The following is a 22,150-nucleotide window of genomic DNA, read 5'->3' on the forward strand; positions in this document are numbered from 1 at the left end:
TTCAAAAGCTGCCTCAATAATGAAACAAGATCCAAGAGCGTTTCTTCAGATGTCTAACGAGAGTATGGCTGATCCATGTGACATCACTCGTCCCAGTTGTTTACCCATTGGCCAGACATTACAGAGTAGACAGAGACAGAAAGATATGAGTGGTAATTTTGACATCATGCTGACCAGCTAGATGCTCTCTTCCTTCCTTTTCTGCTCAGCTCTTGTTTCTCCCCTGTTATCAACTTCCCTGGAGACCTAAATCAATTACTACCATGGCTCCAGTGCCAGCTACCGTGGGGACCCGGGGGTGTTTCGGCTTCCACTCGGCTAATTTTGGCGCCAAGGGGCACGTCTAGTCAATAATCTGCCTTGTGCAGGAGGCTGAGATTGTTTCAATATTTCAGTTGCTTTATATTGCTCCCTCACTGCTTAGGAGGATCATAAACTTTGTCTGAGACACCTTCCAGATACAAAGCTTTGAAGCTTGTCCTGGCCTTGTTTAAAGTCTTATTTCCATGCGTATGGTTAACATGGTTAACATAAGCAGACTACCAATCAGTGTGTTGCAGTGTAGACGTGTCTCCAGCACCTAGAAAACTGATCTACCGTCAGAGGCGTTATTCATTGTGCAAGAATCAGTAATAATGCCAGAGCTTATGTAGGTTTTTAGAGTGGCCTGACAGAAATTTCCATCAGCTACAGTTGTAAATACGCAGAGGGGGGGCAGAGCTGAGCGTGAAAAACAGGGCGGCATGCTACACACTCCTGTCTTCTCCAATCATCTGTGAAGCAAATGGCCTGTCACCATGCTAGCTGCATCAACTTTAACATGTTTAGCTGTCTCTGTTGTCAACAGACTGTAAAATGGTAAGAGGTGATAACGTTGTAACGCTAACAGGTATAAAGAGACGCTTATCTGTTCCCCACAAGTACCCACATGAACCAGGACGCTCCAGAGGGAAGCCACGTGTGAAGGAAGGCAGAGTGAGGAGTGGGGGGGGGGGAATCACTTGTACTGTAATATGATTTTCAGCAATGCTCGTGCTTGATTGCCTCATCAGATTTGTTGGCCTCGAAACTAACGAGCAGCAGAAACACATGCCAAGGATATGATGCTGATGGTTGCTGGAAACACAGTGATGATGATCAGTGTTAGCGTGCTGGGTTGTGAGTTGCGGTCTGCATGGTTTTCTATGATGCAAAGTGAGACAGGAGACAAATCAGCTAATTTGTCATCATTTGCCTTTAGATGACAGTACACTATCAAACTGAGAGATCATTATATTGATGTTATATGCTATTAACATAAATTTTACATTAAAACTGTACATTCTGAACAGACATGACGTTTTTCAGCTAAATCTTGCCGAGCCCACACCAAGCCGTCTCCTCACAATGGATCATTTTCACAGTAGACGTTTTGTCTTGTCAAAGCAGGAAAAGCACAGATGTAAATAATAACATTAGCAATGGCTGTATTGCATTAATTGTCCCAGTAAGCCATTTCAATGGTATTAATTTCATTTGTGCATTTCCTGCTTTGACGAGGCAAAGTGTCTGCTGTAAAAATGGTCTATTATACCTGGGAGCTGTTGACATGAACCGACACTACCATGTGCTGCTGGCTGCTGAGCAGCTGGAGGTTAAAAGCTTTGCTCAAGGGCATCTTGCTGATAGTTGCAGAGTGAAAAGAGAGCTTCAAACTGCCTGCTTTCTGCTCGCTCGCTCTGGGGTTGCCATTTTCCTAAACAAGACACTTGTGTCACAAACTCGTATTGCTTCAGTTTGATACTCCAGTTTCTTTTGTTTCCTTAATTAAATCCAGCGACCTGTCTCGGTCCATCTCCTCTAGTGTTGGAGGCTTTGGCTGATTGATAGGCCAAGTAATGGCCCTCCACACTGACACTTTTATCAGCAGAATTTACAGGCAAAGGGCACCTGCTGCTTGCAGATGGTGCTATCATCTCTACCAGTAGCCAGATGAGTTCATGTTTCATAGGCTACATATGGACACTGTTTTAATCAGGGTGCAACTTAGCTTTTGATTAGGCCTACCATTTGTTTCTGTGTTTAGTGTCTGTGTGTTTGTATATGTGCATATTCTCGGGAAATGAGAGTGGAATTTACAGCCTACATATGTCCCTATTCCTTTACAGGCTTATTAGCTATGTAAATCCAAGATTATGACATAATCATGTCATTTCTGTTCCCTTGACAAGTTCCAACAACAACACTGGATGGTCCTCAGCTGTTCAGCAGACCAAAGCGAGCAGCAATGTTATAGTACTGACATGTTCAAATACATCAGGGAAATAAAAAACGTATTCACTGGCAGCGCTGTATGTGTCCAAAAAGAGTTTGCACACCCAAATCAATAAAATCCTTTCATTCACTGAGGCATAGCCGTGCATTTTTTTTATCCCTGTGTGCTGATTTTAAGTGTTGTTGTATTATACAAAAGTGCCTCAAACTTACTTCAGATTCTGGAAATGATTGGCTGTCTTAATTGGAATTCAAATTATTTTTGCCTCAAGATTTTCCTTAATATGAGTCTGACTGAATCTTAAAAATAGATCAGTTTGTGGAGACCTTGGCTTAGGTCGCTTATATTCCTGCCTTTCTCTCTCAGTTTTTGGTGCCTATCAACTTTAATGAAGGTTGGAAATGCAAAATGTAACAAGCTAAACAAAGCTAGACTAAAACATTTAGCCTGTGCAGTAGACTTATACTCACATAATAAGTTGTTATCAAACCATATTTTGCCTTTCTACACCTGCTTATGGATGAGCATCTTTCAGGTTGACTGATATGATGTATGCATAGAGGCAACAAGTGAATGTCACTCTTGGGAAATGCAATATTTTCAGAAATGATCTTGGGACTGCAAGGTTGGTGGTTCAGTTTATTGGAGTAATTTGGAAAATACATATAGATGCTGGCGGTCTGTTGCACAGGAAATAAATGTCCTCAGGCATTTAAACGTACTCAACATTACTGATACCTTTCTAGACAGATCCCAGGTGTGAGTGGGAGTATGAATGAAAGCAAGAAATGTAAATGTGAAAAAAGAAAACTAAAGTACGACATGATTATGACCTGCCTGGTAAAAAAGAGTCAGCTTTCCCTATGTGTGTTTCTCTCTCTGTCCTTGCTCCTAGCTATCGGCGAGCCGGTGAGGCTGGAGTGGTACAACCCTCAGGGTGAACGCATCATGCCCTCCAAGCGGATGGCACTCCACACGGAGACGTCACGATCCAGGCTCATCATTTACAACGCCATCATCGAGGACGCGGGTATCTACCGCTGCCAAGCCACTGACGCCAGCGGTCACACCGAGGAAGCCTCGGTCGTGCTGGAGATCTACCGTAAGCTTGACAGATAGCGTGCACACACATACACATTTCCACATTTACCTGCAGAGCCTCTATGTTTGCCTCCTGAGGAGATTTAGACATGAAGACATGAAGAGAATAAACCTCCTGCATTAGTGTTTGATCGCAGGGACAGACAGCCTATTCATATTCGCAGCCACAAGCTGTTAGAAATGTTGGCTCTGTCTGTGCAAGTGCATTTTAGGTCCATGTGTACCTTTGACTTTATGTGTGAGCCGGTGCAAGCGTGTGTGTTACACTCATTCTAGTGATTAAAGTATAATGACAGCTAGTAATGCCATGGGACCCGGATCCTGCCAGGCATAATGAGGGATGTGGCACAGAGGCTAACCTGCCTTGCTGACCCATCACTATTTCCAGGGAAAAACTTAATGTTACGGGGTGGGGGGGGGGGCTCGGTGGTCACAGACTTGAATTAACCGCCATTTGTCATGTAAAAGTGTCCTTGAGGAATACATTCAACTTAACGCCTTTCCAGCTCATTCTTGTGATTTGCTTTGGACAAAAATATAAAAAGCATGTAGGACCAGGATTGTAGCTACTATCAGGGACACTGGACTACATTTTCTGGGAGTATTAACCACCTTTGGGGAGTTACATTCTACAATTCAAGAAACTAACACATGATGGATATTTTATTGTCTGACTGCAGTATTTTTAGACTCAATATATTCAAATTTGGCTACGTTTAGGCCAACAAAATTTAATATTAATCAACCGTAATTGTATTCTTGGCAGCAGTGTTGCCAACTTAGCAACTGCTCAGACCCCCTAAGCAACTTTTTCTGACTTTTTGGACAGACCTTAACTCCTCTCCTTGAAGGGAGTTGCTGGTATTTCTCAGTGAATGAGAGCTAATGTGGCTCTCTGGATTGACTGTTCAGCGGGTGGAACAGAGCAGCACGTTCAGTGGACCGATCACCAACCAGACAGAGTCTTGAATGAGCTGTGAATGTGTGAACGTAATGACCAGTCATTTATCCTCATTGTTTTTATTCTAAATGATTTAACTTTACTATCTAAGCTTAACTTTGTTTAGTCAAAATATTTCTTAAAGTGCATGATCATCTCTCTATTCATCATACTTCAGTTGGAGTTGATACATCAGTCTGCATTAGGTAGATTTAGATGCACATTGAGGAGCTGCTTGAAAAAAATGGCTAATGATATAGCTAGTTACAGCCAATTTAGTTTAATTTAACTTAATTTTCTTTAGATTTTTCAAAATCTTTTATGTATGTTATTACGTCATGACATCATAGATATGCAAATTAGCACATGACATCATCTAGTGACTTTTCCAGCAGGCTTTAGCTACTTTACACTGAAAATAGTTGGCAACACAGCCTGGCAGAGTGGAGAAATCTCTAAAAGCTTTAAAACAGGAAATTTCTCCACACTGGGAGTTTACACTTAACAAAACATATAAGTGAGCAGCTTACTGAATAAATAACATTTGAAACTGTTTTTGTCGCGTCAGTACTTTCTGAGTGGCATTCAGTGTAGACTTATCTGCCAGATGTTTGTGCTCTCTAACGCTGCCGCCATTACAGCAGTTGCAAATGTACATGTGGAAGTTATTCGGTCTTAAAACACTTATTTTGAAATTGGTGATGACACAGTCTGTTAACATTTGGAAAAAATAAAAAGTTTGACTTTCTTAAGATTATAACCTTTATTTCAATTCCAATTTGATGATGTTTTAAGGCAAAATCCTTTACATGCATTACAGTGATATTGCATGGATTTACAAGTGACAAGCCATCCAGTAATGGCGGTTTATTTACTTCCGCCTACAACCAGGATTAGTCTATTTCTGAAATTTTGGCTGTGGCCCTGTGCTGGAAAAGGCACCTTTCCTAATCCTCACAACACCCTCTGTTCACAGGTAGCGCCGTGTCACGAAATGGATTAGCATTATGATATGCATGCAAAGGCAGGCACACACACACACACACACACACACACACACACACACACACACACAAACATTACATAAGAACCAAGTGATTTCTGAGATGTGAATAACCCAAATACCCACATACACTGGGCTTTGATCAAGAGTATTCCCCAAGTTTAATTGGAGAAAACGTCAAGGTACAGGGAGCTGATGCCAGGAGACACTCTTTCGCACACACACACACACACACACACACAATTACATGTGCACACAGACTGGAAATCATCACCTGCTGCGTTGCTGCCTTTTTCATCCTTTCCCAGCGAACCATTAGGGGAGACATCACAGCCTCAATCACACCTGCCACCACTCAGCCCTCGCCTCATTCACCACATAACCAGCTCCCTAAAACCATTGTTTCCATGGCAACTGGGCGTCACTCACTCGGGCCCTCGGTGTGGATTACATGAACAGCATGCACATGAAAACCTGCCTAAAGCTCCAGCCAGCAGTCTGCCAGCGCGCAGCCAGAGCAGGCGAGGACTCCTCAGGCGGTGCACTGGCCTGTGTGCTACAACATGTTCTACATGAAATTCATGACCTGTGGGATGGAAAGTGTTGACATCCTCTCAGTAGTTGCTGACATCTCCATGATGGCCCGTTATAATCATGCTGCATTCAGGAGCAGATCAGTTTGGAATCCAAAACAGGTGCCTGGACTTCAGTGAGCTTCAAACAAACACAGAGAAGCTGTTAGCTTGTTCTCCTGCTGTTTTAGCCATGCTAGTGGCTAATGTTTGTCTCTCGGTTGGTGCACCTCTTTGGTTCAGACTGACATTCCTGCACACCTATTAGATGGATTGCCATTCAATTTTGAATGGCAATACTGACATCAGTGGTCCCCAGAGGAGGAAACCTACTGACTTTGGAGATCTCCTGACTTTTCCTCTGGCGCCACCATGAAGTTTTTTGCTTTTTAGAGAAATGCCTCAACAACTATTGGAAGGATTGTCATGAAATCTGGTACGGATATCCACAGTTCCCAGAGGATGAATCCTGATGAATTTGGTGATCCCCTGACTTTTGCTGTAGCACCACTGTGAGGCTCACATTTGTGGTTTTGAGTGAAATGTCTTTGGTACAGACATTCATGTTCCCCTCATGATAAATTGTGATAACTTTGGTGTCCGCTTAACTTTTCATCTAACACCATCATTAGGTCATATTTTCACTTTGTCCAATACTTTGGTTCCTGCAAAACACCCTCAGCTGTGCTTAGCATGCTACATGCTAAGCTAAGATGGTAACCATGGTAAACATTGTATGTGCTAATCCTGTGAACACTGTCATTGTGACATTAGCATTTAGGTCTAAGCACTACTCCTAAGTGTAGCGTCACAGAGCCGCTCACATGAGTGTAGACTTTGTCTTTTTAAATAAAGCTCTTGCTGTCCCACATGGAGTTCATTGATGGCAATAGCTGAAAATCACTTTGAATTTACTGCTGTAGTTTGGTGCTTTTGCAGGCATACAAGGTGAAAGGAAATTCATACAAATAAAATAAGCCAGTATAATGTCTGAGCCTTTTATTTTCTCTCAGTTTATTAATGGGCAAAGCAATAATGCTGCATGAGTCCATTTTCCAAAACCAGCAAAACTGGCCAGTAAAGACAGGAACAAATATGCATCCCAGTTGAGAGTGGTCCAGGGAAATTGGCTCATCATTGTATCAAGCAGTTATCCTCACAGTGATGTGTAGGCAAATGGCGGAAGAGAAACTCTGGAGTACTGAGTACATTCTCAATACGCCAGTGTCAAGTGTGCAGTAGAGTGTTACTAGGGAGAGGATGTTTCCCTTACCGATTCTCTTGTAGAGCAGTGTGACTACAAAAGAGACAGAAAGTGGATACAAACAGAAGGAACAAGTGACAGCAGAAGCGTTCGAACCTAAGAGAGACGAGGGGAGTGAAAGAGCAACAGATTCTGGAAATAAAAAGAACAAGAAGTGAGAAATTGATAAGAAAGCAACCCAATGAATGACAAAAACACACGAAGGCATCCTTGAAGTTAATGAAGACACTGAGATGCCAGACACGTTCGCAGGCGGAGGGTGCACTCGGGGAGAGAAAGCTCATTTTAGGGAGCAGCCTGGCATAAATCACACAGCAAAATGCTAATACTGAAACCTCACTAACGGAAGGGACTGATAGGAGAGCTGTCATTGATTTATTCACACCTTCACAATACAGCACGCAGATGATAGTAGGTGGTTGCAGCGCTAGTGGTGCCAGCCCCGGCACAGAGTAAAGCCAGCTATCCGAACAAGAGAAGGGTTTCGGAGATGAATCACGTGCTGTTTGTGGAGAAATGCTGGTCCAAGAACAATGTCCTCACAAAAGCAATTTGTCAAAAACACCAAATGTTTGTCAAGAGGGGAGGACACAGCTTCAAACCGGCACACAGTGGGATCTATTATTGAAGTGTTCCTGAAACCAAGATAGAGTGACTCAAAGGCTGCCTGTGTTCTTGTCTAATTCTGCAAACAGAAAAGCTGCAGGATTTTTTTTTTGTCATGGTTGTGACTGGCAGCAAGTAAAAACAGCCACCCTTCTGTCTCCTGTGCTGCTTCATCCGAATCGCCTTATCTGAGTCCCAGAAAACAGTCAAAGCGGGATTAACTTTTGTTTTATGTGATTATGTGAGTGAAAGCCACCCATCCATTTCCAATGCACACGTTGTTTTCATATGAATGTTTCCAAAATACTTGATGTCTGTTAGTCCACCACTTTAGACCAGTGACAATTGGATGGATTGCCATCAAATTTTTTTATGGACATCCATGGTTTCCAGACAGTGTATCCCAATAACTTTGGTGAACTTTTCCTTCAATGCCTACAGCAGGTCAAACTCGTCAATCATTCAATAAAATGTTAGATATAACTTTTATATGAATTGCTGTACAATTTTGTACAGACATTCATGGTCCCTACAGGGTGAATTTAACTGTCTTTTCATCTGTCACCACTATGAGGTTGAAATTTTCAGTTTCAAGTGAACTATTTGATGGATTGCCATGAAATTTGCTACAAACATTCAAGGTCCCTAAAAGATCAATTCTAATTACTTTGGAAAAACTGTGACTTTAAATCAAGTGCCATTAATTTTGCCCAGCACCAGAATGACATTCCCATCAGCCTTAGCTGCACTTTGTGTTAAGTCCTAATTACTAAATGTCAGCACGCTAACACGCTAAACTAAGATTGTGAATCTGGTAAATATTACGTGCTAAACATCAGCATTTTAGCATTGTCACAGTGAGCATGTTAGCAAGATAATGATAGTGTTTAACTCAAAGCACCGCTGTGTCTTTGTGCACAGTGTGGCTGTAGACTCTTAGTCACAACACTGTAACCGTCAAACTACCTTAAAAACATAAACACTCAACTTCAGGGATGCAACCCAGAAAGAAAATTGGAAGGAAATTTATTTAAAAACAACTTCCGAACCTTAACCCTAAATTTAGTCTCAAAACTGAAAGCACAGTAGTTTTTTCTTATTTTCCTTTTGATGTTCAGACCTGCAATAAATTGTCTGCTCTGAATGTTCACAGGACAAAAAAAAAGGTGTTCAATCTCCATCTTGTTTGATCTTGCAGAGAGGCTGACGTTTCGGGATGTTCAGTCACCGCAGGAGTTTCGCCATGGTGAGACGGCGGAGGTGGTGTGTGATGTCATTAGTTCACCAGTACCCGTGGTGGTGTGGTACTACCAGGACAGGGAGATCACCGAGGAGCACCACAGTAAGTTTTGATGACCTGCTTTTAAAAATAAGTTATTTTAATTGCTTTTCCTATTGTATTGTTATTATTTTTTTTTTTTTCATTTGATGGAAGGTTAATGGGGTGAAACCATATTTGGTAGTAGTTTAGAAAAGCGATGGATATATGGGCTTTTTCGAGGCATAAAATTTAATTCTCAGAGTAAAAAAATGAGTCTAAAATTTAAATAACATAATCTAATTGGTGAAAATATCAGTATTTTATGCTTTTTTCACCTTTAAAACTAAATGTACCCTTATGAAGATTTAACTCTCAGAATAAAAAATAAGACAGAATTTATAATGAAATAATCAGAGGGGTAAAAAATAAAAAGTAATCATGTTGTGCAAATTGTTTGCATTTTTATTTTTATGTCTATTGCTGTTTTAATTAGTTGGTTTTATTGAGGATTGACTTTTGTAATATGTTGAGTTTTTGACCACTAGTGGCAGTATAGAGCAATGTCCTCTGATGGTTTCACACTATTTCACTGACACAGCAGTTTGTTGGAGAGAAATTTAGCAATGTGCCAACTAAGGCAGTAAAGAATAAGACTGATAACAATAAACATGGATGTAAATAAAGTAGTTTTCTAATTCTCCCAAAAATCAGCTTTTCAAATGTTTACATTTATTTCAAATCTTAAGCATTTCTCTATAATATGAAAAAGCAACTATTAAAGTTAAAAGAAAAAAAACATCATTACATTTCAGTTTATGAAATTGTGATGTAATTTTCGTACTTAATTGTATTTTCCTTTCTAATTGGATTGTGGTTGACTGGTGCTAATTAGTTACTTTCATGAAAGAGTAACTTTTGCAATATTAATAGTAGGGCAAGTATCAACTATTGGATGAGTAACTTTACCCAACACTGCTGCGTAACTAATGTTGATTATTCCAGTAGATTATGGCGGTAATGAAAATTGCAAGTAAGCAGTAATCTGTGGAGGATTACATTTTGAATGTAAACCTGCCAAATACACTTGATTATTGTGAGAGAAAAATGCTCCCCGAGTCCTGATGTGCCCAATCCTCTCTCATTGAAAAGACGCGCTAATGTGCCAAAAATACTGTTCTCTAGGAAATGCTATTTCCTTCCTTTGTGTGAATTCACAATAAGACAAGGATATCAAATTCTATGAATAGAAACCCCCATCAGCCCTGGAGGAGGCGTATAACTTGGACAGAAACCATGTTAACAAGCGACTAAAAGGATGGATTATAGAGCAGTTGGATGGTGACATTCGAAGATGCTCCTTCCCATAAGAGGAAGTGCAAAACGGCACCCTGTATGTTTTGAAAAAAAAAGGTTATTCCAGTAAATGGTTGTGTTTATGTGCAACTGTTAACTCAAGTCCACAATTATAGTAGCAGTCATCCTCTGTCCCGTTTGATCTAAAGTGGATATATATCATTTTTAAAGCTTGCCCCTGTAATCACACCTTTTCCAGTCTCTTTAATGGTGTTAAATATCAGGAGGGTGGTCTACTTAATTTGCACAGAAACGACAGATAGAGCCTTAGAAGCACTCAGAGGACAGATTCACTTTCAGTAATATTATTTCCTGACAGAAAGCAGGTGCAATAGTAAGAACCAGCAGACTCGGTTTCATTATTTCCTCATCTCCTCTTCCCTGATTTACAACTCTCTACACCACTTCCCCATCCTCCTTCCAGACAAAATGCATGCCTGAACACTGATTAGAAAGAGTGACCCTTTGAATCTGTCACATTTTTTTAATTGAAATTCAAATCTTCAGTGCAACAGTGATGATGAAACACGGAGAAGAGTTTTTTTTTTTTTTTTTATCATTTCACTCTAATTACGATGCATGGTTATAAATATCTTTGCTTGAGAGAAATGAGATAGAGGCCTCATCACTCGTGGCCAATCTCAGAGTGGCCACAATGGGAGAGAGTGGAGACTATTTGGAACTGTAATTGCAGAAGTGTTTATCTATGTGGACTTTATCAGGTAAATGTGCTGAAGTGAAGATTGACAGTCTAACTACTGAGGAGTGGAGATGGCAATTTTCTCCTGCTGTTTTCCTAACTTTCTTATCTCGCTTCTCTCTCTATCATACACTGTTGTTCTTTTGTCGTTTCCTCTTCCCGCTCTCTCTCTTTCTGTCTTTGCCTGGCTTTCCCTCTCTCTCTCTGTCTCTCTCTCTCTCTCTCTTTCTCTCTCCGCCTCTTCGCCCGTGCTGTGAAGGCAGGTTCCAGGTGCTGGCAAACAACAACCTACAGATCCATCAGGTGACCAAGGCTGACGAGGGCGTGTACCGCTGTGAAGCCAGCGTAGAGGCCCGTGGTGAGATCGATTTTGTGGACATCGCTGTGGTGGTTAACGGTGAGTTTGCTTTCGAGTATTTACGCCAAGATTCATGATGACTTGAGGGGAACAGCTGTGCAGTGCTTTGAAGGACACATGAAACGGAAGTTAGAGTCTTTAGCTTCTGTGCTGTGAGGTATTTATCAGTGAAACTGAAAATTTGAGCAGTGTACAGTTATAAGAGGGATTTAAATCAAATCCTTTGCATTTGATTGGACCACTAAAAAGTGGGTGGGGCTTAGAGTTAAGTGCTATACAGAGCTGTAGAGGACTGTTGGCTCCACATATACCTCCCTCACCTGTTGTTAGATCAGGAGGACGAGGGAGAGATGAATGAATCAGCCACATTGTTTGGGAAATGAAAACAAAGTTTTTGTCCAAACACACATCTCTTCCTCTCTCTCTGCATATTGCTCTGTTAGCTACTATGGTTTTAGTGCGGTTTTATATGACCAGTGTGGATAGCTACTCACCCAAAGTCACATTTGATTGGATGAACTTGTAAATGCCCCTGAGTGCAGGATGAGATATCAAACATTTTACAGGGAGAGAAAAGACAGGGATTTTGATGTAAAAATACCCTGATACTGATTTTTTGACATTTATTTGGCATATAACAAGAGATAAATGAGCAATTAACCCAGGGACACATGATTAAAACTGAGAAAATGTATTTTTCATTTTATGGGGCCTTTAAGGGATAGGTTCACAATTCTTCAAGTCCTTCTTAAAACAACAGTCAAGTGCCCAAATGAACATTAATGCAGGTTTTGCTCACTGTAATTATTCTTTCTGATCATACTGGCTATTAAAAGATTCCTTCCTAATGTGCTTTCAGTGTAAATGATGGTGGACGAAGTCCACAGTCCTCCTCTGTGCAAAAATGTATTTAAAGGTTTATCTGAAGCTAATATGAAGGTTTACCCATCCAATAAAGTGGATATCTTTCTCTTTTTAGTACCAAATTCCGCCTTTTGTTACTATCCCTCTACTGGAGCTCAAAAGGGAAACACTGTCCAGGGAAACACAATGAATGAATTATATACTAAAAAGACTTTAAATTTGGAAGATATCCACTTTATCTGACCAACTCAGACGGCTGAAGCTTCATATTAGCTTCATATAAACTTTTAAATACATTTTTGCACAGAATGAGGACTGTGGATTTTTCCCCCACCACTTACATGGGAAAGGGATCTTTTAATGGCCAGTGTTAGCAGGAGGAATGATTACAGCAAGTAAAACTTTGTTCAATGTTCATATGGATATGTGACCATTGTTTTAAGACAGACTGGAAAAACTGTAAACCTGTCCTTTAAATGGATACTCCAGAGATTTAGAATTGTACTTAAATTTGGAAGTTTCAACTGGATAGCACCTTTTTGTTAGACTAGAGACTAGAGCCTGATACCCTTGTCCAGTAACATGCTGAATCGTGGATCGAGCATCTGAACTCTGAAGCCAATAGGAGTCTCTCTCCAAGAGAATTTACCATGTTTTATGGTACATTTTTTACTCTTGGTCACACTCTTGTGACCAGATATATCTCAGCAGAAGGAATGAATGGTTTGTGGTTGACACTGCTAATATATGCACATAGTTAAGATTGTGCTTCTCCTGTCATTTTTTTTTTTTTTTTAAGTGAACATGGGAACCCGCTTGCTTTTCTTTCCTAAGTTCTTCATCTTCATTGGAATTTATTTAGAAATGTAGAAATATTTGTTTCACAATAAGGAAAAAAAAAACAAACAAAAAGAAAACTTCAGATAGAGGTATTTTTTATGGCATATTTGCTTGACCTTATCACAGTCGACTGTGGATTTTAACCTATTCAAACAGTAAACCCAAAACTTGAAAGATTATAGATAATATCAAAGTCCTTATTTTTCTGCAGTCTGCTGAGAATAAGAAAGTGAAAAAAGTCTTAAGCATCAAGCTTTAAAGGAAGCCATGCAGACATAACCTACACTAACACTGGCAATTTAGATTCCAAGCAGACACGCACGCCTCTTAATGCAGTGTCGACAGATTAGCATGCGTTAAGGATTGTGTTTTCACTTTCCTCTGCATACACAAGTTATGTTGTTGTTGAAAACTGAACATCACTCATTCTTTTCATCCTGGATCCTACAAGGCATTCAAGTCTGCAGGTGAACAAGGTTAAAAGTACAATAAGCCAGCATGGTTAGCTCATCTCAATATACTCAACACAGCAGCAGCTTTGCCTATCATTGGTGTTTGGAAAAGAGTAGGAAAATAACCCCTCTCACTCATCATGACCCACTAGAAGTGTGTGGCTGTGTACATATATCTGCAGAGACCCTGCCCTCTGCCTGTATTTTCTTATTATTTTGTTGTGTTCAGGACATTTCTGGGTGTCAACCTCTGGGCAGTGGTTGTGTAACCCCCAACCAATAACAGTGCGCAGGGTGTGAGGTCAGGTTACATAGCTGTCTCCGTCTCTCTCCTCTGCTCTCTGTCTGTGTCATGGATGTATAAAGAGAACAGGTCTGTGTCTGTTTGACCGAGGGCGGGGCTGACCTACACACACGCAGAGCAGAGAGGCCACAGCAGACAGGATGAAACGTGTGCATTCACACCAAATACAGCAATGCAGCGCCTTCCTGCAGTTGTGCAAAGGTGTGCGGAGGTGTGCGGAGGTGTGGGTGTGTTTATTTGTGCTTTAGAAAGTAACCGCCAATCAGAAAATAACATTTTATTTATCTGATTCACTGCTTTGTTCTCACCAGCGCCACTCCCTCCCTCACTCGACCACTGCTCTCTCTCGCTCTCTCACTCTGGTGTCATTGAGCGGGGGAGGAGGGACCAACTTTGAATGTTGTGTTTACAAACCGCAATCAACAAATCCTGCATAGTATACCTTTTCCTCTGACCTCCTCTAATTGAAGTTGTTGCTATGGAGGCACATATTATAGGATATTATCACAATGTAAACTGTCAGTTTGTTGATGATCACTAATTGTTGTTTAGCCCATCACTAGACTACTTTGACATGAAGCTGACACGTTCCAGAGTTTGTTTACAGTGTTTCGATCATCTGCAAAGTCAAATCAGTGATTCTGAAATAGTACTTACTGATGTTCAGCTCCACTGACTCAGATAAGTTCGTCATTGACACACATATAGCAGGCCTGCTCTCTCTGCTGCCATTGCTGTGATTTTTTTATTCTCTTTATTCTTTAGTGTGATTGAAAATTTCAATTAGCGATGGCTTTGGCCTCTGTGGCCCAAAAATCGAAGGATGTCATTTTAATTTTCTCATTTGTCCTCATTTACAGTGAGTCACCTGAGACTGCTGAAGTGATTGAAATGTGATTTCACTAAGGCCACGCGCGTCTTGTAACGGTTGAACAGCTGCATTATTGTCTCTGTCTATGTAATTCTCTCCTACCTAATGTAATAGCAACGCGACCCTCCGCCCAAAAACTATGAATTGCATTCAATTTAGCACACCACTTACCTCACTTCTGAGGAAGATCCAATAAGCTTGCTCAATGAGGCAAAACCTGTTATTGCAGCGACACAACGCTTGCCATGCAGAGACGGGACAGGCTGCGGAGCGCTTTGCAGGGCGTCCTGAGAAGAACACGTTCTCTCTGAGGGAGCCACACCCTGAGGGACAGTTTGAGTGAACTTCGCTTTGCCTCAAGGAGACTCACTCTGTTGATCCCTAAGGACGCTCTCGCTAAGAAGTGCCCTAAGTTGAGCCTGAGGGACACAAAAGCTCATTTGTAGAAACACCATTTGGTACTCATGAAATTTATAAAGTACTTAGAGGAATGTAAGACGTCATTAAAAGTAATGATTTTGTCCAATATGGTACCACCAAGCTGTTACAGTGGTGTATACACTTTTGTCTACCTCAGGAATCAGGAATCATGCTGAATGTTAAACTAAGATTAAAAATGATGAAAAGTAATTTACGAAGCTGCCTACGCTTACTTTTCAGAGAGAGGAAGTGTGCATTTGCTGTTTAACAACGATCTCCAGCCCACAGTTGAAACTATAATGATGATGTATTTTAGTTTTCTGACTGTTTCGTTTGAAATTATAGATGGCAGTGATATTCAAAATGCAGAAAATAGTATCACTTTTTACCACGTGGTTCATGTGTATAAGTAATAAATATAGGTGACCAATCTAGGTCAGGCCAAACCTTGCATATATTCCACATTATTGCATGCACAGCAAAAGTGTTGAAAACCCTCTGTGGGCTGCAGTGCACCTCTCCATGAGAACATGAAGTCTTCTCTTCCACTGTACATTTCCACTTTCAATTACACCCCTTGTTAACATATGTGCCTGTACAGGTGGGGAAAAAATAGGCTAGTTATATCTGTAATGATTCCAGTCTGTGGAAATACAGCGTGACAATAAGTGTAACTCTGCAATATTATAACTACACCATCTGTAATTCTGAATGAATAAATAATTGACTCACAATTTGCAGTAAGCTGCTTCTGGAATTGAATGAATCTGTGTATTATCTTTAGCACTCTAAGAGTGATCAGTGTTTAATGTAATGCTGCTGGTCTTCGTTGTAGTACATTTATCACTTTTTAACAAACAAATTTGGAAGTTTACCATCCTACATTATCAAAGAGATCCAGAGACATATTTATAAGCTTCTGGCAAAAAACAGAGGAAAGAGAGCTGAGCTGAAGATGACAGAGCTGGAAAGGACTCTTTTCACACATGCAGTCTGTCCCTGAAATGTTCAGGAAGATTTCCTGCATGGGGTCATGTGTGAATGGGAGCAGGGATGGATATTCAGGGAGATCTGTATCGCCAGTTTTCCACCTCAAGAACTAGTAACATTTCAGGGAAAATGCTGGCACAGCTGTGTTGTGAATGAAAGCAGTAACATTGCAGGGACAAGCATGTAAAGGGTTACATCCATCTGACGAAAGACGCTTTCATGTGGAGCGAGCGAACCATTCCCAAGACTCCGCTGATAACTGTCCAGTTCAGCATCCAACACTCTTGTTCCTTATGATGTATTGAATGCACGTTTCTTATTCAAGTAGTCAAGTTGACCCCTCCCTCCCCCCATCATCTTCTTCTTCTTCTTCTGTTGAGTTTTATGGCGGTTGGCATCCATAAGTGTTTCATTACTGCCCTCTGCTGGACCGTCCCTTGCCCCATCTATTCCAGCATTGCCATGGCATGTGTGAAAAGGCGCAAGATGGAAATGTCCCTGAATGCAGCTGCATGTGTGAATAGTGAAAATCACTAGTGGTGCCTGAAAGGTTATCCCAGTATTTACCATAAACTGTGTGTGAAAGAGTCTCTCCTTAAATTCCACCTACTGTGTGTGTCCTAATGGGGCAAGCAAGTATAAGCTGTCCACCTCAATCAGGAGAAAGTGAGTATTGTCATCCATTCAGCTCCTCGTGGTAATGCCAAGAGACTTCAACCACGCCTCTCGCTCTTCTACTCTACACATTTTTATCAATATGTGAAGTGCAAGTAGTGAGAGAACAAAGTGATGGATGTGCAGAAAGCAAATGAACTCAACTGGCCTTCCTCTCACCAGACTAGATCACAAACAGACAGATCTTGCATCCAGGTATTCAAAAGTCCAACTGTGCTCTAGCCTATAGGCTCAGCCATTTGCACAAGCAACCACTTGTGATGCTTTCAGCTCCTTGCCCTCAAGCGAAAGGTGTAAATCTCTTACTAGGAACATCTGTGTTTCCAGGCTGTGAACCAAGGGGGAATTTGAATGTTCTCTCTCTACACCTCTGCCTTTAAATTCATCAGGCATACCACTTGGAGAATTCACTTGGATTACCTCCTATGGGTCGTAATCATGAGGTAGACCAAGAGGAGCCATCTCACCATAGCAGAGGATTTTCCAAAAGAAACACAAAGCCACCGGGTCTGTCAGCGAACATACTGTATCAACAACAACCCGGATTGGTCTGACAACACAGAAGCCCTGAGAACAAGCAGATAGAGATCAAGTAGATTGCTAGGAGGCTCAGGTATGTCAATGAGTGCAACAGACTACGCTACATGTTTTATCAATCAGCTGCGGACAGCACACTGTTCTCTGTTGTGGTGCCTGGAGACGCAGCAGTGAGGTAAGATCAACAAACGGATGAGAAAAAGGCAGAAACACTGTCGTCCTCTGTCTGAAGACCCTCGGAGGAAGTAGAAAGAAGAAAGGATGAGGACTAAACTGATGCAGCTACAGGCTCCACCTCATCTCCTGAGGTACAACATGGAGCACTTAAGGGGATCTTTTGTGTCAAAGTCAGCCTGGACATTGATTTTTGTCCATACAGCACCAGTGAGAACCAATAGAGAGGGAGCTGAATGTGGATACTTTCCCTCACAAATCCCTCATCAAAGCATTTTTTGGACTGATCCTATGCTGTCACTCTTTTCTTTTCTGTATCTTACCATTTGGTGATTATTATTATTAATTACTGAATTTCCACACTGGATCATCACAGTTTCCTCTTATCTTATGACAGTGTTTTGTGTTTTTGCAGCGCCCCATCTATGAGTTGTGAGCAGTTAAAACAAAGAGTTTCCTCCTGTAACCATACTTGATTGGGGTATTTAATTAATTGTTTGAGGCTCAAAGAGATAAAACTATTCAAAAAATTTTTTAAAAAGAACCCAATTTGTGTTGGAGGACTTTTTTTTCTCCTTTCCTATCCTATTAATCATCTCCTACACCATTAGATTCATCTTGTGACCCTTTAGAGAGGACCAGACCCCCTGGTTGGGCACCACTGTTTTATAAGAGCATAAATGGTTAGATACGAACACACAGAGATTAAACATGTCTTGCTCACTGTACAAACGCTGGGCAATTTTCAACATTATACATCATTAAGGTCCAGATGAAAACGCATTTCAAGAGTATCTAACTTCCATATCGTGACGTAGTGAAAATAGGACAGACAGGCATGACGTAACGTTGGGAGGATTTTGATTTGAACGTTAAAAAGTGGGCGTGTCACAATTAATCTTAGCTCTGTGCTGCTAAAAGTTGATGATTGATTGATGGGTGGATGTCATGATATTATTGGTTGAAATTGGTTGGTTCAAGCCTACTTTGATATAAGAATACAAAGAAATTGATCTTTTTGTATTTTTTGGCATGTATTGTTAAGTAGGTGTACAATATGGCCAGGGATGTGAACTTAAAGGGTTAAAAAGGCATTTTCATTTCATCTCGACCCTAACCCTAATGCAAAATATATTGATGAAATTATGGATATCCAGCAAATTGCTTCACATAAGGCATGCGAGCAAGTAGGAATTAAAGTAAAAGTTGCATTACAAACACCTATATCTGAATGTCATAAAGCACCATCAGTGTTAAATATTCAATGTCTGAAAAGGGCTGAAGAAGCCCTTAGGTCAAGTTCACAGCACAATGCCAACTTTATATTTAAGGAACCAATTAGCAGAAGAGTCTTGTTCAACAATGATATCAAGGAAAGGATAGACAGCTCCGTATAAAACCTGCATGAGAGATGTCTCATACTTTTCATTGATTATTCAGCCTTCCACTGAATAAAAAATGAACAGCAAACATTTTGAAAAACTTGTCTGACAAAAGCTTTGATTATTCCATGTATTCGTCCATTCATTTATTCATTTATCTGCCTAAAAAAGTGTAAGATTGCCTTTTGAATCATTGGATTTTTGTTTGAACAGAAGTTAAACAGTATTTTTTCCCATATCCAAAATGATGTTGCTGAATTGGTTACTGCAACTGTTGATTGGCTGATTGAATGCTGCAGTGTCTTTATGGTTAATTTCTATTGTGAACTAAAATTGAACCAGATCACTGTCTCTGAGCAAGGTGTTATTCAGAGTTATGTCCAGCTTGTAGAAGCGATATGTCAGACGAAGTGTCAGTTCTGACTGCTTCAGCAACATGTTAACATAGCTCGAACCAGTCATGCACAACAACAACTTGTCTGAGAGCAGGGCTAAAATAGCTTACTGTATACTTTTTTCCTTCCATGCAAAGTCATAAATATTCATGGGTCAGTTGATAAAAGAGTGGTTCCTTGCCCAGAAGCATGCAGCGAATGAAGCTCCGCTGACCTGCTGTAGCTCCCAGTCTCTAGTCTACCATCAAAGCAGACCGTAGATGAGGATGATGGCGTGTCGAGGAAAAAAGGGCCACCCGCTGACTGGCTAAACAACCTGAGGGCGAAACAGCTCAGTGTCTGGAAAGGTGCAGAAAAATTCAGGAAATGATCTCAGAAGTTACCACAGAGGAGTTGTGTAAGCCTTTCATCTACTTCATGCAACAATGTAGAGGAAAAGGCTAAAAAAAAAACACGGATTAGATTTGACATTTATCAAGTGATTTCTTGTGGGATTTTTCAATTGACCATCATGTAAAACCCCTCCCCAGAACAGTGATTATCCAATCTTAGTTTAGCAACTGTAACTATGCGATGCCAAGGCCTGTTAAGCTTTGAATTTCTCCACATTCAGAAAGCAGTGTGCATGAGTCTGTAGTAAGAGTGTTACTTGGCATCTAAGGGGGGTGTGTTTTTATTCATCCTCACCAAAGGCCAGAAGGAACAAAACGTGTACTGAACTGAACAAAAAGCATAAATCTAACCTCCATTTTGCTTGTCCAGGTTTGTTAAGCAGCCAAACAGGGTTATGTTAGACAATTGTAAGATCAGACTTTCACTTTTTGCCTGAGACATGCAATTTTAGCCTTTTATCTATATATCATATATCCTTTTAGCATATTGTGTACAGTATGTATACCCTCAAGAAAAGCTGAAAAGAAACAGCTGGAAACATCAACCAACTCATGGAGCTAAACATTAGCTCAGTAAGGCTAGCTACAGCTAATCAAATCTGCCAGCGAAAGTCGTCATTTCAGCTGACAAAATCTTTAGTTTAGCTACAAACAAGACGATGTTTGATTGAGTGAGTGATTGATGTAAATCTGCCACTGTTATCAGAATGTAAATGTAAAATTAGCATGATTAAGAATAATGTAATGTTGTTCTGTGCATGTTGTTAACAAGTCTTTAAAATAATAGAAGCATAGGAGCACTTTAGGTTCCCTGCTTTCCTTCTTAGTGACACGTTCACTTTTCATCACACACTCCTCCACTGTTAGTTCAGTTTATCACCAGTATGTTTGTCCTTCGTTTTATGACACGCTGTAATTTTTCATCCCTGAACGTTGAGGGGAATCCCATTGAAACGAGAGATATTTCAGCTGGACAAACAAATTATTCTTCTCCTGTGTACTATCTGCATCAGATAGAGATGCTGCAGACCTGGCTCCGCTAGTTCACTCAATGAAATTAAATTTGAATTGATTATTAAACATCTTAACATCATAATTCATAAGTACGGCTAGCCGCTGCCAACTTTTTCCACTTCCCACCTTCAATAGAGCCAAATGTTTTCCCTTCATCAGTATCAAACATCTCCCTCTCCATTTTGCTGACCCGCTAGCCACTGTAGTCACAGTTTGTTTCTATGGCAACTAGTGGCGATGCAAAATGGAAATAACTGCCTTATTCCGCCTGTATCCTTCCCAGACGTATCCACTTAATTATTGGTTCACTCGTTCACACACTAGACCCACAATTTTCCCCTTTTCAGCTGTCAGTGCAATCTACTGGCTGTGTCCTTCAAGATTTCTTAAATTATTTCGCAGTGGCGTCAATCATAACCGCTGGGTGTTCAAGAAGAGAATTTAAATACAGTACTCTCTGTTAGGTTTAATTCCAGCTTGTGTGCTAATCTACAAGGCAACACAAATCCTTAATAAGCACTCCAGCAAAGGTTTTGTCTCAAAATCTCACTTGCTGAATTTCTAGTAGGTGTAATATGGTTATAACATCCACCAAGAACATTTCACAAGTCCTAAACATGGGTGATCCTCACTTCACTGATGCCTATTAGTGCTTAACAGAAAACAAGTCCTCTAGCTCCTCATGGATGCATTTAAATCGGTCCAAGTGAGTTTGCATCTTCAAGTATGTTTGCAGTTCACGCTCACGCTGGTGGGGATGTCTGTAAACTTCACATTATCTCCACCGAGCCTCTGAAGTTTCAAGGATATGACTAATACATGAAGAATTCATAAAGCTTGCCAGATTCTTTTTGGACGCTTAAACCCTGTTGCTGATTTGCTCTTTTGAAGTCTTTCTGCTTGGCAGTGTGTCTCATTAACAGCGCTGTTTCAACAGGGCTCACTGATGTGTTGTGTTGCATAGGAAGAGAGGGACACCGGAGAATGGAGATCTATTGGCGTGGAAATCAATGGTTATCATGTCAGGCAGATGCTTGCTCCTCTCAGTCGCCGAGTCAGTGCTATTGGAAAGGACTCATGGTGTTTGATTATTGCTTAGGCTCATTTTTATCCCTGAAAAGCTTTCTGCACCTCAATGTGTGTGCCTGTGTATGTGTGTGTGTGCTTGTTCAGGCCTGTGTCTCCTCATTGATGCTTGATTGTGTTGATTTTACTCACAAAAATTTAAATATTTAGTATATGGCTACGACTAAATGATGAACAGACACCATGAGAGAGCAGAGGGAGATTAGAGACTGTAGAATTTAGATGCACCATGAAGAGTTTTTCACTTACTCTGTAATACACACTGGTGTCATTAGTGTAATTGATATTTTAAGAGAGACTGCAGTACACCGCAGAGTTTGGTTGCATCTGTGTTTTGTGTTT

General features: G+C 40.7%; 1 protein-coding gene across 10 annotated transcripts in view; it reads left to right on the forward strand.

The window, feature by feature from the left end:
• The window catches only part of LOC121892291 (neural cell adhesion molecule 2-like), a 434,533-nt gene that overhangs the window by 345,625 nt on the left and 66,758 nt on the right, over positions 1-22,150 (forward strand). For all 10 annotated transcript variants that reach the window (XM_042405249.1, XM_042405239.1, XM_042405247.1 and 7 more), the window contains 3 exons: positions 3,150-3,356; positions 8,939-9,082; positions 11,314-11,451. In XM_042405249.1, the coding sequence (XP_042261183.1) occupies positions 3,150-3,356; positions 8,939-9,082; positions 11,314-11,451 (489 nt within the window). The remainder of the gene's footprint in view (positions 1-3,149; positions 3,357-8,938; positions 9,083-11,313; positions 11,452-22,150) is intronic.

The sequence above is a fragment of the Thunnus maccoyii genome, chromosome 24, assembly GCF_910596095.1.
Source record: "Thunnus maccoyii chromosome 24, fThuMac1.1, whole genome shotgun sequence".
Classification (NCBI taxonomy): domain Eukaryota; kingdom Metazoa; phylum Chordata; class Actinopteri; order Scombriformes; family Scombridae; genus Thunnus; species Thunnus maccoyii.